The sequence below is a fragment of the Alternaria burnsii genome (assembly GCF_013036055.1).
Source record: "Alternaria burnsii strain CBS107.38 chromosome Unknown 746, whole genome shotgun sequence".
NCBI classification, from domain to species: Eukaryota; Fungi; Ascomycota; class Dothideomycetes; order Pleosporales; family Pleosporaceae; genus Alternaria; species Alternaria burnsii.
This window is the reverse complement of record NW_024066109.1, coordinates 1,286,484-1,302,524: the sequence shown is the minus strand read 5'-3', so window position 1 is coordinate 1,302,524 and position 16,041 is coordinate 1,286,484. Positions and strand designations below refer to the sequence as shown.

The 16,041-nt window shown below is 52.6% G+C and overlaps 6 protein-coding genes across 6 annotated transcripts; 4 read left to right on the top strand and 2 right to left on the bottom strand.

Moving 5' to 3' along the window:
- Nucleotides 1-1,357: 1,357 nt before the first annotated feature.
- GT037_002994 (eukaryotic translation initiation factor 6) lies at nucleotides 1,358-2,335 on the top strand (the record flags this gene model as incomplete). The annotated part of the gene is made up of 4 exons (XM_038928041.1): nucleotides 1,358-1,464; nucleotides 1,574-1,660; nucleotides 1,734-2,158; nucleotides 2,214-2,335. 4 exons carry the CDS (start codon nucleotides 1,358-1,360, stop codon nucleotides 2,333-2,335), a joined length of 741 nt encoding a protein of 246 aa, XP_038789319.1.
- Nucleotides 2,336-2,998: 663 nt separating this feature from the next.
- GT037_002993 (uncharacterized protein) lies at nucleotides 2,999-4,435 on the top strand (the record flags this gene model as incomplete). The annotated part of the gene is made up of 1 exon (XM_038928040.1): nucleotides 2,999-4,435. The coding sequence occupies one exon, from the start codon at nucleotides 2,999-3,001 to the stop codon at nucleotides 4,433-4,435; it is 1,437 nt and encodes a 478-aa protein (XP_038789318.1).
- Nucleotides 4,436-4,916: 481 nt separating this feature from the next.
- GT037_002992 (uncharacterized protein) lies at nucleotides 4,917-8,209 on the bottom strand (the record flags this gene model as incomplete). The annotated part of the gene is made up of 2 exons (XM_038928039.1): nucleotides 4,917-8,077; nucleotides 8,146-8,209. 2 exons carry the CDS (start codon nucleotides 8,207-8,209, stop codon nucleotides 4,917-4,919), a joined length of 3,225 nt encoding a protein of 1,074 aa, XP_038789317.1.
- Nucleotides 8,210-11,090: 2,881 nt separating this feature from the next.
- On the bottom strand, nucleotides 11,091-12,500 carry GT037_002991 (uncharacterized protein; the record flags this gene model as incomplete). Its single annotated transcript, XM_038928038.1, has 1 exon — nucleotides 11,091-12,500. One exon carries the CDS (start codon nucleotides 12,498-12,500, stop codon nucleotides 11,091-11,093), a length of 1,410 nt encoding a protein of 469 aa, XP_038789316.1.
- Nucleotides 12,501-13,191: 691 nt separating this feature from the next.
- Nucleotides 13,192-13,472, top strand: GT037_002990 (uncharacterized protein; the record flags this gene model as incomplete). Its single annotated transcript, XM_038928037.1, has 2 exons — nucleotides 13,192-13,267; nucleotides 13,363-13,472. The coding sequence occupies 2 exons, from the start codon at nucleotides 13,192-13,194 to the stop codon at nucleotides 13,470-13,472; spliced, it is 186 nt and encodes a 61-aa protein (XP_038789315.1).
- A 1,035-nt stretch (nucleotides 13,473-14,507) lies between these two features.
- On the top strand, nucleotides 14,508-15,888 carry GT037_002989 (uv excision repair protein rad23; the record flags this gene model as incomplete). Its single annotated transcript, XM_038928036.1, has 5 exons — nucleotides 14,508-14,525; nucleotides 14,582-14,629; nucleotides 14,689-14,761; nucleotides 14,831-15,222; nucleotides 15,274-15,888. The coding sequence occupies 5 exons, from the start codon at nucleotides 14,508-14,510 to the stop codon at nucleotides 15,886-15,888; spliced, it is 1,146 nt and encodes a 381-aa protein (XP_038789314.1).
- Nucleotides 15,889-16,041: the final 153 nt, after the last annotated feature.

Sequence of the window (16,041 nt, the reverse complement as noted above, 5' to 3'; positions counted from 1 at the left end):
GTGACACCCACTTTTACACTCGGGCGAACCGATTCCACCACGATGTCGTCGCCGAACTTTTCCATCCACATCCGACATTTGCACGCTGTGCACTTGCATTACGAACCATTTTACGAACATAATCATGTCATCACGCAAGTGTTAATGTTTTTCTGGCTCCGTCACACGGCAGGTGCTTTCTCTTCGACATCTAATTGATCTCGTTTCGAGTACGTTGTCTTGTTCACGCGCAGCCGCTGTTGTATATTTCTCGCATTTCGATTCTCCGCGCGTATCGTGTAAGGCATGCTGCAGTTTAGCGGGCGTTCTCTTTTTGCTGCTTGTTCTAGTGTGGCCGACAGCGTATTACCCATTTGCTTTGCAATATTTGGCCATGTCAGCCACTTCACAATATCACTATCATCGTGTTCCATACTTGTTACTTGTCACCTGTCACATCGTCTTGGGAGTTTGATATAAGACAAGGATGTCGTCGAGGTGGCTGGGAATCTGAAGCGTAGCGTCAACCGTGCGCTGCTCCTGGTTAATGTCGTCGCGGTTGGAGCTTGACGAACTATATGATCTTGTAATTATTATCATGCGTGCTACGTCAACTGTACGATGAGACGTCAATATAACGATTACCTTCTCCATTACATTGCGCCCCGGACTGATCACCGCAGGGTTGAAGTTGCGAAAGTTGTGAGCTCCAGTATGGTAAGCCCACAGAGGACGGCAATGTCGTGACATATGTCAAGTGGAGCGTCGCACCGTGCGCTTGCTCATAGCGGATGCTCTGATCAAGCCTCGAACACTTTTATGGACTTGTGTCGCTTTTGATCAATGCTCCGAAAGTTTATCACCGAGCTTTTCGGTCGTTGCTAAGCGCTGTGTCGCGTTGCCATGAGGCTGCATGTTGCGAAATTGACGAGTGCACAGCCATGTATTGCAGATGTCAAGGACGGTGGCTTGCTTCACGATAATGGACGTGCGATCCCAGTAACACGTCCAAAGTACGCACGGTGACGGGACCGAGTCGCAGCACGTCGACAAGACGAACATGTCATCTCATTCGACGAACTCGCCAAGTGATGACTCTTCAGATTCACAGTCATAGCAGCACGAGCATGTAGATGCAGTGGCGAAGTTTCCAGTGGGACTTTGCTCATATGCAGGGTTCACTCAGGATGAGTCGAACTGCGCTAGCTCCGATTGGGTAGCGGGGCTTATGATGTCGCTCTTTACAAAATAGTCCCGCCTTCACAGTTTCTGCAGATTCACGACCAGCTTACCCACCGCGCACTAAATACCCCTGCCTTCTTTCTTCTAACCACCCCAAAGAGCCTCACAAAAAGACCCCAACGTCGATTCAATAATCATGGCTGTCCGCGCTCAGTTCGAAAACTCCAACGAAGTCGGTGTCTTCTCCACACTCACAAATGCGTATGCGATTGTCGCAGTCGGCGCAAGCGAGAACTTTTACAGGTGCGCATAGCTCAATAGCTGTTCCCGGCTCGATGTCGTGCGGTAGCATGTTGTGCGACCATGGCGAGCATACACTGCGAAAAAATATGTACTGACAGTGGCGCGACAGTGTCTTCGAAGCAGAACTCCAAGATGTCATTCCCATCTGCCACGCCACCATTGCTGGAACCAGAATCGTCGGCAGACTGACTGCTGGGTATGTATCCCGACTCGTGGCATCTTGCCATATTTAAACAATGCTACAAGAAAATACTCTAACACATTCCCAGCAACAAGAAAGGTCTCCTCGTTCCTACCACAACCACCGACCAAGAACTCCAGCATCTCCGAAACTCCATACCTGACGAAGTCAAGATTCAGAGAATAGAAGAACGATTATCAGCCCTTGGCAACGTGATATGTTGCAACGACCACGTTGCTCTCGTACACCCGGACATTGAACGCGAAACGGAGGAGATAATAGCAGATGTACTAGGCGTCGAGGTTTTCCGGCAGACTATCGCGGACAACGTGCTCACTGGCAGCTACATGGCTCTCAGCAATCAGGGTGGTATTGTGCACCCAAAGACAAGCATTCAGGACCAAGATGAGCTGTCGAGTTTGCTCCAAGTGCCGCTTGTGGCCGGTAGTGTAAACCGCGGTAGCGCGGTCGTGGGTGCGGGCATGGTCGTCAACGACTGGATGGCTGTTACTGGTATGTGCATACTGATTGAAGAACATCAAGGCCAAGGACTAATTGGGAAATTCAGGTCTCGATACTACAGCGACCGAGCTCTCCGTCGTCGAGTCCGTCTTCAGGCTCGGTGAGGGCAACGGCCCCGCCAACATCAACACCACCCACAAGGACGCCATGGTTGAATCTTTCTATTAGATTATGGTTCTTGGATAGGATTCCTTATTTCTACTCCACTTGCCATCAGTCGTGGTGGAATGCTGAAAAGATTACGATATCGTCCCGAACTACAAAGTGCTCGGAAGAAGCATTCGACGTGCAGGAACAGCGGGACATTGGATCATCTTGTTGCCGCGGCACGTTACAGGCTCGCCAATGTCATTATGTTGGTATCCGAGGTATATGAGCAGCTGGGTTCCCTTATGAGAGGATAGTATGTGCGACGTGTGCACATCAATCAAAACAGATATGATGTGGAAAACAATGTTAAGAGTAGCGCTATGTTATATCTCCTGGAGTAATCTCATTCTGATCGTGTGCTATTATTCGAGGACTATTCGACTAAGCTAGTATCTTGTGTCACTGAAATGGGTAAGTATGCAGGTACCTTGCACCCACAATTAGCATGGCTGATAGGGCTGGAAGCGGTGGACACTTTCTGCCGACGCTAAGACATCATCGTTCACGAAAGTCACTTTGCGCCAACGCTCTTTCACTAACCCATGTGGGTGCCAAACACATACCGAATCTCTCTCCCCACCATTTAGCGACATTTCCATTCGCATAGTTCCTTGGATCTATCGCATCTTCGGACAGAAACCTCCATTCGCCTCTTGAACCTCACCCCACCCCAACCGCATCATGTCAGACTCGACAGCGCTCACGAAGCGCAGCGCATCCAATGCGCTTATGCCGCCACCGCCCGCCCCCAAACGTATAAAACGCCCTTCGGTAGTCCTAGACGAAGATACCTATGTTTCCGCCGTTTCGCACATCATTCGCCGCGACTTTTTCCCAGGGTTAGCAGAAGCAGACGCACAACGCGAGTATCTCAACGCTGTGGAAAGCAAAGATCGGTCATGGATCAGAGAAGCCGGCCAGAAGCTCACACAGGTCATGACTCCTGTGCCGAGCGGACAAAGAAAGATGGCAGCGAGAACGAGGTTCGACAAGACAGGCGGAGCTGGTGACAAGACTCCAAGTGTATGGGGCGCAGACACACCTGTTACACTCGCTGGGCCGGAAATTGAAGACGACGAGGAAGGCCTGGGCAAACTGGATAATGTCGACCTAAACATGAGCTTAGGCGCATTCCAAGCAAAATACACGAGCGAAGACCAGGAGAGTTTCAGCCAAATCATTGACAAGCAGAATAAGACAAAATTCGAGAAGAACATCTGGCTACGGGAAGGCAACATGTACGCGAGCAAGCAGCGCGTAGCACAACAGAAGGTCATCGAAGCTAGAGCCACTGCGTCTGGAGGCAAGGACATGATACTCAGCACACGACCAAGCCAGAACCTCGATGATCGACCGGCAGCGCCCACAGGACACCGACATACTGCCCGAAACAGCCTCATGTTCGGCCCTGACAGCGTAGAACAATGGGCACCGACTCGCGCGCAACAAGCCGAAAACACCTCCCTCGCACCTCCAAAGAAAGTCCTCTACAACAATACTCGCCTCCCCGCTCCCGAAGCAGACCCTCCTCGTCCACCCAGTCCCACCCTCTCAGCCGTCCGTGATGCTGTTGCAGGACGTCCGCGTCTCAATCCCAGCGAAGGAGGTTACACTGGGAGCGAAACACCCCGAGTGAACGGCTACGCTTTCGTCGACGCGCAACCCCCTTCTCCCTCTGACGATGACGACGACGACGCACCCACCGACCTCCTAGAACGCTACGGTCTAGGCAGTAGTGACAAAGCCACACCGTTCACAATCAACGACTCGTCGTCGCGCGAGAAGATGCATCACAAAATGGTCGAACAGATTGGTGCTAAACGATCCAACACTGACAAGCAGACGAAGCCAACAGGCTCGGGCTTGGGAATATTCACAAGTGAGACGCCGAGATTCTTAAGCGCGCCGACGCCAAAGAGAGGACCTGCTATTGGCGGCATGACACCAGGAAGGAAAGCGAAAGGAGATTTGACGCCCGCCGCTCAGAGGCTATTTGAGAGAATGGGAAATGCGACACCAAGGGGTGGAGGCAGTGCTGGGTTCGGTGGGGATAGAAAGGGGGGATCTGGGTTAGGACAGGATTGGACGCCTACGCCTAGAGTCAAGAGGAGAGCATAGAAGGTGTGAGTGGGTGGGATGAGAAGAATGAGGTTTGTGCGAAGTGCTCGTGCAAATGTTGTGTTTTGGTTATATTAGAGCGGAGCAGCGATAGCAATAGTGATACCCAACTTCTATACTTGATAATCCTTTACGCAATCTTTAAACATATTCTTCCCTTCATTAGCGACTAACCAGCAGGCAGGTATCACACATTACCATGGCAATCTCCGCGGCAACAAGACTTATTATGGACATCATCAGAACATGGATATCAATGAAGATTCTACCGAAAGAAAAAATCCCTCCACGCGAAACCTGCGCGGCCGCCCAGGGTATCCAGAATGAAGTAATGCTATAGAACTGCGCAAGAAAGCAACAATGCAGTTAACCAAAAGAACCCGCTTTATGCAACCACCCTGTACAAAGAAAATGATCGGATAACGACAGCAGAATCATTCATAATGTACAATTACTATTCTCGTTGCAATCAGAGATGTGTTTAATTGCCCCTCCTCCGTTGCTCTCCCGGTCCCTGATAGCTCCTGAACTGTGTTCCAGGGGCGTGGTAGCTCCTATACTGCCGCCTAGGTCTTGATTGTGGATCAGACGAACGTTCACCGTTGTTTTGAGGCTGCCCTTCACGCTGTTCGTAGTGCATCGGTAAAGTATGGGGATGCGTTGGGGAGTAGGCCTGTTGTTGAGAAGGGGGAGGACCCTGTTGCGGTGGTCCTGACTGCCCGATGTAAGGTAGAGGCGGTGGCCCGCTTTGTGGCGGAGGCGCCATATTTGCGGGAAGTATTGGTTGACCCCCGTACTGGTGGATCTTGAGTGGTTGGTATGAGCCTGTGCTCGATGATGGAGGGGGAGGTGCTTGAAAAGATCCTGGTGGTGGTATGTAGCCACCTTGGTATGACGGTGCACCGCCGTATGGTTGTGGGTACGGTGGCGGCGGCGGCCCTTGAGGCGGGTGCGACGTTGGTGGGTAGCTTGGTGATTGCGGTGGATATGGCTGGCGAGGCGGTGCAGGATCATAATGTGCGAAGCGGTAGTTGATGGGCGGTGCGGATGGCAATGGCCCAGGAGGCTTTGGCGGAAGTGGCAATGCTCCTGCGGGTGGAGCATATGGGCTCTGATGTGTTGGTGGAGTCCGGCCTGACTTGTTCTGTTCCCCATAACGAGGCTGTGAAGCATGACCTTGGTATGGCGATGATGCGGACTCTTGAGACACCTGATGACCACTCATCCGTCTATCATGTTCCCATTGCTGGGGAGGTTGTTCGTTGGATTGTCGACGGGCTGCAAACATGCCTGACAAACCATCGTACAGGCCGGTTGATGGCCTCGTTGGATCGTATGCCGCGACTTCAGCTCGTTCTTGTGTGTTTGAGGATTGAGTAGTTGCTCTGTACCAGGCAGGCGGCCCCTGTCTATAGTGGGAACGATCGGGAGGTTCTCGACCAAGCTCGCGTGCCTTCCTGTCCAGAAGTTCCCTAATCTTTTGTAAAGGATCCCGACGACGCAACGACTCTTCGGGCTCCTGTGTCTGTGGTGGGATACTTGATTGTTGCTGTTGTTGTGATGGAGGCGGAGGAGGTTGTTGTTGCCAAGATTGAGTATTTGATGGTGGGGAAGATGGTGGGTTGCTTTGAGGCGGGCCACTCAACGCATCCATCAATGCCTGATCTATAGGCGGCTCTTCCTTGTTCATCACAGCGTCTACCCTAAGCGCGTCGCTCCTGGATGGTGTCCGACGATGAGTAGAAGCTTCTCGCATTGATGGTGTACTCGGCTCTCGAGCTGGGGGCAGAGACTCCCTGTTCCTAGAGACAGGGACCTCCTGATCATCGTTGAGGATGTCCATGATTCTATGTGTTGATAACCTTGGCGTTGGTTTCGCCGGAACTTCAGTTTCTTTCGCTGAAGCCGTGGCACTAGCTTCAGAAAGAGGGCCACTTTCAGTCAGATCTACTGCAGCTTGGGTGCTCTTAGGAGGACTGCTATGCGCAGCTTGAGACGGTAATCCCAACGGTACCGCTGGCTGTGCGAACTCGGGGGATTTTTCTCGTGCAGGCTCCTGTTTTATAATAGGCGTTGTCGCTCGTGGAGGCGGTGGCGGCTGTTGGCGCGGGTCTGGGTAGTGGTACTGAGGCTTTGGCACGGCCGTGGTGCGCGGCTGATGTGCTGATACGTCAGCAAGCATCATGAGCAGAGCGGCATGCTCGTTCGAAATAATTTCGGCCTTGGGTGGTTCTGGTTGTGGTGTTGGCGTCCTTTCAACTTCAACGGCGGCATCAGCGAGACTGGTGATGTTATAATGTGCGATCGCTTCTGTGCGATCTGGTCCGTCAAACTTTGCAAAGCCACCAGCAACGTCGTCGATAGAATCATCAGCCTCTTCATCGTTCTCGACAAAAGCGACACGTGCTGCGGTGAACTGTCGCCGCACGGAATCGTTCTTGAGCTCCTTGTCTGCCTCAACGTAAGCTCTGCTACGTGAGGCAAACTTCGAGCCGATACGATAATCATCAGCATGAAGAGGTTCGTCACTGAAAGTAGGAGGAAGGATGTTGTCTTCATCGTCTGTGGCGTCGGCCTCCTGGCCCTTCATCTCCCGTTCGAGTTGCTTGGCGCGGTAGAATATTTGAAGCATAAAGTCATCTTGTAGCTCTCGAAATCTGTTGACATACTGCTCGCGCTGGATATGCTCCTCAGCAATGCGCACTCGTTCCAATTCTTCGAGGCGATATGTGCGCATAGCATTGACTTGGTCCAGGCGAGCGTCGCGGCGTTGGTCCAGCTGGGCCATAACAGCATCGTACTCGGGACATTTTTTGTGGTATCGAGGATCGTCCTCAAGATTCTTCGTCGTGCGATTCGCCAACTCTTCTAGCAAGACCTTCTGAACCTTTGCAAGACTGCGGTAACTCATCTTGAGATTGAGTTGTCGACGCAAATCAGTCTCCACATTGATGTCCGGATGCGGTTGGCGCCGACGACCGGGCAAACGCCTGCCGGACTTTGCAGGGGCATCGCCATTGGTCGGCAGAACGTTCTGAAGGCTTTGATGGCCGTCAACATCTGGAACCTGCTCAGGTGAATTGGGTGCTGTGCTAGCATCCGTTAATTCAGGAGGTTGGTCGGCGGAGGTGTCTGCTGCTGTTTCTTTTGTTTTGCGCTTTTTGCGCGGTTGTTGTTCGGAGACATCGCTTTGGTTTCGGGTTAGAACTCCGTTTGGACGTGTTTTGCTGGACTGTGTTGAGTCGTCTGATGCGCGTCTCTTCTTGCCAGCCGCTTTTGGTGCCGTTGAAGTCGCATCAGATGAGGGCTTCTGTGGCTCTGGAGTTTGCGTGCCATTCATGGGTGTGTTGTTGTCGTAAGAGCCATTAGATCTCTGCTGCGAACCAGAATCGGACGATGTTCGGCTGCGCTTGGCTGGTCGCGCATCCTCATGGTCGGGCGTTGCATCCTCGTTTTGCGCAATCTCATTCAGAGAACTGCGACGACTGCCAGAGCTTGCGCTAGATGGCCCAGCCGAGCTCGTGTGGTTAGACGTGCCTTTTGCACCGCGACGCGTTGTCATTTGGAACGGTACTGAAGGAGCAAGGCGAGATGTCTTCGAACCCTGAAGACTACTTCGCTTATTAGACAATGCGCTAGCGGCTATGCCAAGGTTAGCATAACCCTTTAGGGAGCATACAAAAGCAGTCGTAATAGGCTTGCGGACTTACGCGGCGTCTTGAGAGGGGTGTTGGAAATGGCCTTTGTGCCTTTGAACTTTCGTTTCGGCGGCATGTTGTTGGGTGAGACCCGTAGGTAGAGACCTAACAAGCCAGCCATTAGCCTAGAATCATGACATGACGGAGGGCAGCAAAAGCTAGAGCTAGCTTTCGAGTAGAGCACTCCCTACTTACAGACCCAAGATGTGATGTCCAGTCAGTATTTGATATTGTCACTCCCTGGCGTGGTAGGTAGAGCGATGATTGAGCTGTCAGCAAGACGTGTCAGCACACAGTCGAAGTAGTATCGGGAACAGACAACGCCCGAATAACTCCATCGCGTTTTGTGCTGGTTTAATCGTAGACTTGTGGTATTCGTGCTGTAGTTTTGCGCGAGCTGAGTGGCGGGTGTGAAGTACTTACTATGACAAGTCGCCTCAGTGAGTACAGTGACTTGCTTGATAATGTGACGCAAAGTCTAAATCAACAAGTCACAAATTCATGGACTGCTTTCGGGGCAATCCAGAGTTGTGTCGATATGTTTTCAACGCGGTTTGCCTGTCGGAAACGAAGTTGTGGGTGCTCGCAAGAGAGAAATAACCCTGCAGAAGGAATGCTCCGTGTGGCACAGTCGAGCAGAGGTGTCGGAAGGGACAGATGCTCAGATATATCAGGGCAATAAGATGCCAAAGAGATCGCACTTGTAGCGTAAGCTCCAGAGACTGTCGAGGGTGTTGGAAATCGCGTTCCTACGGCGCATGAAGATGAAGCTCTTGTGAGATCCTTGGTCAGGCTTCGCGCCTTGCCGGATTGGGATCTGAGTCCACGAATGACAGCGCTCTTCACCTGCAACAATCGCAGCGAGGTATCGTACAATAGGACCTGAACATCTACGCAGTTGCTAGGCGGCTTGGGTTGAAGCTCTACAGTAATTACTACGGCTACTAGCCTGTATTGACAGCGCTGTTGGTTCTGCGCCTTAAGGCCTTCTGATGCAGCACACCAACCGAAGACGGCAATGACCCAGACACCCAGATTACGTGCATCGCTCATATGGACCGCTCCCGCCGCCACCGCGTCTCGCACTACAAGTCATCGCATTTGTCCTGTTGTCCTTGCCACCGTAGTATCTTAATCTCTTCGAAGCATTCGGCGCACCTTCTCGAAGCTTTTCAAGTTGCTTCATCCAGGTTTCACGTCGCACGTCATTAGCCGCAGCGCTAGACGGGACGATCCTCCCGAATCGTCACCATCGCCCCTGCCCCCTTCACCTAAGGGTTGTAACGCAAAAACGAACATTACAAGTACTTGATGTAGAAAAAAATTTCATGCTCTCGCATTCTGTGACAATGTTCTCTAGCCGATACGTAGTCTGTTCTGAAGGAAGCGGCGCAGCGTGCATTCATCGAGCGCCTTGCAGCGCATCACACGTAAATAGGTCTCCAGGAGGCAAAGGGTTCCTAGAACAACTTCTGTCGACGAACTGTTCTGGACCTGGCTTGTTGTTACGTTCTCTTTGCGAAGAATACCTTAATATTCATACGATTGACCCTGCCATGCAGCATACGTTGCTCATACCGCATACCATGTACAACGGTGCAATCGAGTGGCCGAATGAATAGGCGGCAGGTGACGTCGAAAGCGCCACAGGACAGGCGAGAGCAATTGAACATGCCACAGGTTATTTGATCGTTATCCGAACATCAGGAAAACCTGTGCGCTTCCTTCGATTAACATTGGTAACAACTGCTATCACGTTTTCGTGCGCACAATGCTTTTCAATTCCATCCTTTCCTGTGGAAGTGCTATAATCTTACTGCCAGTATGGTGCCGCCATTTCCTAATGATGACATACAGTCAAGAAGCACGCCACTCCAAGAGCTGTCTAACAGAAAATACCGAGTGTAAGGATACTTGTTGGACAAGATAGAATTTGGTCACCTAGTTAGACCCTGTGGTCTTTGCCTGCCTGCTTACATCCAATAGTCCCACAACCCAGTAAACCGTATGTGTACCGCAAAAAAAGATTTCCAACATCGAACATGCTCTCATTGATACGACACCACGCATTCACTCCGCTCCCGCAATTACTCATCAACCATCCTCGTTACTTGGGCAATAAAGACACCCGTGCGCCTGGTATCATATCCGCAAAACCCGGCGTGCACATGGCACTCAGGGCAATCGCGCCAGAATTCGTCATCATTCATCTCCCCACACGCTCGCTATCAACGGTCGTCCAGTAGGTTTGCAAATGAATCACGTATTCGGGCCCTTTTAACGGCGATGTGAAGCGGGGATCTCCCACGTTGTTGTTGTTCGCTTCCTAAAGACGCACCATGTGGGGCTGGCAAATAGCTTTCCCCTGGCATGATGCATGTTATTACATCAACTGGCGTTGGCGTCAGTCATGTAGCGCCATCGCGATAGGGAATCGTTGAAATCGAGGCTGAAAGCTGTTGTGATGTAGGTTTTAAAGAGTCTGAAGGTTTGGAAGATTCTGCAGACGGAGAGGAAAAAAACGATAGTTCGCGTACGAAAGTGGGAGGGTTAAAGTTCATGTTGATTCAATTGAGAATTTTTGTGTTGTTTTGGGTATAACGCCTTGCCTTGCGGCTTATTTTGTCTCTTCCGTTCTTATCCGATCCGGGTTTCCATTCTTTGTGATACGCCACCAATTGACCAGCAAAAAAGTAAGATGCTAAATGCGATGAAATATTCCGTCCGCTCAAACAGCCCTGTATGCTGGAGCCCAGACCTAATGAAATTGCGATGCGAGAACGCTCAACGCTCAATCAAACCCCCGTGAGGGCGAGAGCTAGTGACAGAAGGGAATATGTAACATGAAGGAAACACCAAAGGTATGAACAGCTAGGAAAATCGTATCGTACAAACGTGTAGAGACATTACAACTTGCACATAACGTGGATAAAATCAAGGAAATAACGTTAGATCAATCATCGATCTGGAGAGTATTGCAAGGCGACTCGACGGGAGCCGCTCATGCTGCTTCGTGGAGAGGAGTTGAGCACGAAATCAGGAATCGGAGGTGTCATTGCCCGACTAGGAGGAGATGGACTCCTAGACTTGGACTGTATGCTTGCCGCACGTTCGCGAGTGAAGCTTCTGGCCTGATGAAGAGAGGGAGGGCCTACTGCAGTTTGGCTGAGGTTACTGCTCGACCTCATCCGGTTAAATGAGCGTGGAGGGCATGCTATGGCTTGGTTTGAGTATGGGCTGGCCATAATGCTGGTACCAGGCGTTGCTGCAGGAGGTGGCAGACCAGACGGACTTTCTGACCTGAATAGTGGATGGATATGAGCCTCGCTGCATGCCGGACTAGGAGGACGCGAAATGTCTGGCATCATCCTGGGAGGTGGGGCCAAGTCTTCATCCTCCTCCTCTGGAAGCTCTGAAAGGAATGGACCGTCCAATGCACGCGCAGGCGAATTCGGGCGACTGCCGGGAATCGGCTCCAAAGTTGTGCCTCTTGATGGTGCTGCTTGCAGAACGACATCGCGTGCTGGAAGACTCACGCTGCTTGTGTCCCAACTATCGAAACCATCTGAATGGGAGATGGTATCGATTGACTGCCGATTCGAATAAATGCTGACTGGGGCGTCTTTGGTGAAGGACTTCTGGCTGATGAGAGTGGTACGCGATGTGACTGGACGGACCACGTGACGAAGAGAATCTCTGAAAGATTTGAGTGACTGTGATGAGCGAGTGGAGAAGGTAGGCGAGGGCAAGGCTCCTAGAATCTCAGGTTGCTGGTGAGCGGCCAAAGGGGACGAAGGTTGGACTGGCTCTGCGAAGTGGACATTGTTTGGGCGTGAAGTTCGCAGCTCACTCATGACTGAGTCACGAGGGCCTGATGTGACGACGGTTTGCACTTTAGGTGTCTTGCGGTTCCACAGGGACGAAGTATAGAGGATAATCTGACTGGAGCAGGAGATGGCCCAGGCTGCTATTTGACCTGAGACATGGCTGTCCCAGTCTGAGACTGGTCCACTGAGGGGGCCAGCAGTAACTTCTGCCCATCTTGACTTGATCATGATGATCAGGATGAGGGAAAGTACCAGCGCAGCGCCTGAGATAAGGACGCTGAGGGCTACAAGAGCCTTTCTTGCCCGGCCTGATCGTTCTAGAGCTCCGCGGACATCCCCTACATTGTGGAACATGTAGAAGCCAACGCAGCAGAGAGAGACAACGTCGACCGTGCCTGCCACAGCAGCAATGTTGACCAGGGACGATTGAGCCGAAGAAAACGATGCTGCCTCCAGAATAGACAAGATTGAGTCGGCAGCCGTGCTTGACCATGCAACGACGCCGACGAGAGAAAGGTAAAATTTGCGAGACTGTAACATGATGAAAGGATTGCGTGAGGTTGTTGGCCAGCTCAAACCCCAGCCTGAGTGCTGTTTGGTGGAAAGGCGACAGTCAGCCCGGAGAACCTCGAGGTATCGATGAGACAGCAGCAGTATAGTCGTATTATAATACCAGGGGTTTCCAGGGGGTACTGTCGATAATTGGTTTTGGTTGATTGACACCAAAGAGGATGCTGCAGAGAAGTGGGTGAACTATCGGTTGAAATGCAAGATGGAGCCCACAGTGTTGTTGCTGTGGAGAGGCGCGAAACCGGATACGCGCGAGACGAACGCGTTGCAGGAAATAATGCGGCTGTATAGATGCAGCTACTATAGTCGAGCAAGCCGTTACGGGGCGTGGCTGATGCGGGTCTAGGCCGGATATAGTATGTACGTTATGGCTGGCCGATCTTCGGTAGGCGACTAAGGATTACGACGGGTTTTGGGAAGCGAGCGTTGGAGTATGACGACCAACGACTGGTTGACGAGCGATGCAGTGACGAAAAAGGGACAGGACGGCGACGTGAAGAGGGGAGAGCATGTGGGGAGGGACGAGAAGTAATAATAAATTTAGAAGAAGTCGAGAGGGCTGATGTGTGCCCATTGTTTCGTGGACTGGCCTGCAACACGCGTAGGACAAACGGGGAAACCCCTACTAGTACGCTGGGATGCACGCAAGCATCTATCCAGCATGGCGCTGCACGACCTTGAGGCATGGTTACCGAGTCCTCAGGCATGGCCATGCGACATTGGCACAACAGAATGCAGTAGCTTGGCCGCAGAGCTGAGAGTATAATGGCATGCCTATGAATCAGTTTGCTGGCACTGGTGCCGGATGCACTGGAATCTGATGCAAAAGAAGAAAATCGGTTTGTCTTTTCGAAACACGAGCAGAGGCAGCCAATGGCAGGCCTGGCTGGCTCAGGCGTCGAGAGCCGGAAACAGTTCAAGGGCCTACCTGTCAAAGTTTAAGGTGTGGAGCTGCGGTAAGTTTAGCCCTTCATTTCCTTACGCGTTGTTTTGGCTATGCGTTCGGCAGACACAACAAACAACCCTACGAAATGGCGTTCGGACAATTTCAGGACTGATGAGCTGCGGAGCCTCGCTCGATCTGCCATGTAAGCGCTGGAGGAGTCATTACGGAGGTGCGACCGACGATAGTCCCCTTCTGCAGCGCGGAGATCACAGCATATCCATAGGCGGCAGTCATACAGTCGGCGTGTCGTAGTCAGAGTTTGCCATGGCGGTGAAACGGTTGCCCTCGCCTCATAATTGGCGACTCATGGGCGGCGATTGAAACAAAGGGCCGATCAGATGTGCTGCAGATGGCTGGGCGACGACGATGACAGCAACCTTGTCAGGTTTTTGGAGTCGTTGGTGCGCGGCATCTGGAAGCGTGCCGTGTGTCGATGGATGTCAGCCCACTAGGCCGGGGAGGAGATGAAGCTGCGGCTGGGCGATCTACTGTTGCGTCACTGGCCGTATTCTGGCCGTTGGGGGCCCTGCAATGGATTCGCGAGCCCTGAGCTGGATGCCAGCATTCGTTACAAAAAGCAAAAGTCCCGTGACCGTGGTGGGTGTGTGGGTGGGTACGTCAATACCGAGGTATAGGCGTAGGGGTCTTCGCGTTCGCTTTAGCACTGAGCTGCATCCTGTCAATCGATGGATCGATGCGTGCCTGGAGCCTGTGATGCGCCACACGTCTGTGGCGGCAGAGTGTGGCGCGTGAGATGGCGATGTGGTTGACGACAGAGATTCTGCCCAACTCAACACTAACAGACTTTGTTTCCACAGTCTTCTGAGCAAACGAAGCACGCTTTGTAAGAATAAAAACGCGACAGTTGTCCCGGCTTTCTATAACTTGCTGCAACCTCCCCTCACTACTCAGGTACTACTGAACCCCGCCAAGGAGTGGAAGTGCCTCATCATCCCCACTACCTCATCTTGAACATCAACACCCCACCCGACACAGCTCCATCTTCGACCACGCACACAGCAACCGCCAAGATGAAGATCACATTCAAGGTATGTCCTTTGCTGCCCTTCCGGCCGCTACGGAGCCACAGCTGACCACTCCGCAGGACCTCAAGCAGAACAAGTTCGTCATCGAGGCCGAGCCTTCGGAAACGGTGCGCAGACCCGCCACACGTCGAAATTTATCGCAACCACATGCTAATACACGCACTAGATTGGCGCCCTCAAGTCCAAGATCCAGGCAGAGAAAGGCTGGGAAGTTCCCCAGCAGAAGCTCATCTACTCTGGTAAGCTTGCAGCCGCACCCGGCGAGGTGGCATGGCAGCTATAGTCCAGTCGCTGACACAAGACAACAGGCAAGATCCTGCAAGATGCCAACACGGTCGAGTCGTATAACATTGAGGAGAAGGGCTTCATCGTCTGCATGGTCTCTAAGCCAAAGGCCGCTGCATCGACAAGTAGAGCAGCGCCTTCCACACCTGCCCCAGCAGCAGCAGCCCAGACGCCTGTAGCTCCGGCCGCACCAGCGCCTTCATCCAGCACACAGAACGCCCCTGCTACACCATCGCCAGCACCGGCCCAGGCGTCCGGCGAACGCTTCAATGACCCCTCGGCTCTGACTATGGGTGGAGAGCGCGAGGCCGCCATTGCAAACATGGAAAGCATGGGTTTCGCAAGGGCTGACATCGACCGGGCCATGCGCGCTGCCTTCTTCAACCCCGACCGCGCGGTTGAGTATCTTCTGACGGTAGGACAAGCGACGCTCCTGCCATTCAGACACGTTCTAACGTCCTTCTAGGGTATTCCCGAGAGTGCGCTCCAGGAGCAGGCACAACAAGCACAAGCTCGTGCCCCAACCTCGCCCACCCCCCTTCAAGGCAACACAGATGCGCCCGCACCCACCGGGAACGCACCTTCCGGAGGTGATGAGCCGATGAACCTGTTCGAAGCCGCTGCCCAGGCCGCCCAAAATCGCGGAGGTGCTGGCGGTGCTCGCTCAGGTGGTACTGGAGGCGGTGCTGCGGCCGGTGCGCTCAACGCCAACTCTCTCGACTTCTTGCGCAACAATCCGCAGTTCCAGCAGTTACGACAGGTTGTACAACAGCAGCCACAAATGCTTGAGCCTATTCTACAGCAGGTTGGCGCAGGTAACCCTCAGTTGGCGTCGATGATCGCAAACAACCCCGAGCAGTTCCTGCAGCTCCTCGCAGAGGACGCAGACGAAGATGCGCCACTGCCGCCCGGTGCCCAGGCCATCTCTGTGACCGAGGAGGAACGCGAGGCTATTGAGCGCTTGTGTCGCCTTGGCTTCGAGCGGGATCTCGTTATCCAGGCCTATTTTGCATGCGACAAGAATGAGGAGCTGGCCGCAAACTTCCTCTTCGACCAGCCCGACGATGCGGACGATCAGTAGAGGCCTTCGAGCTCTGTGCCATCACCGTGCGACCCTACCATACCCGATATTGACATTCGTCCGTCTGATATCACCGTTACAATCGCACGACAAATATCCCCGAAATTGGACGATATTATCTCGAGTCCACTCCCACTACACGGCTAAGTGCAG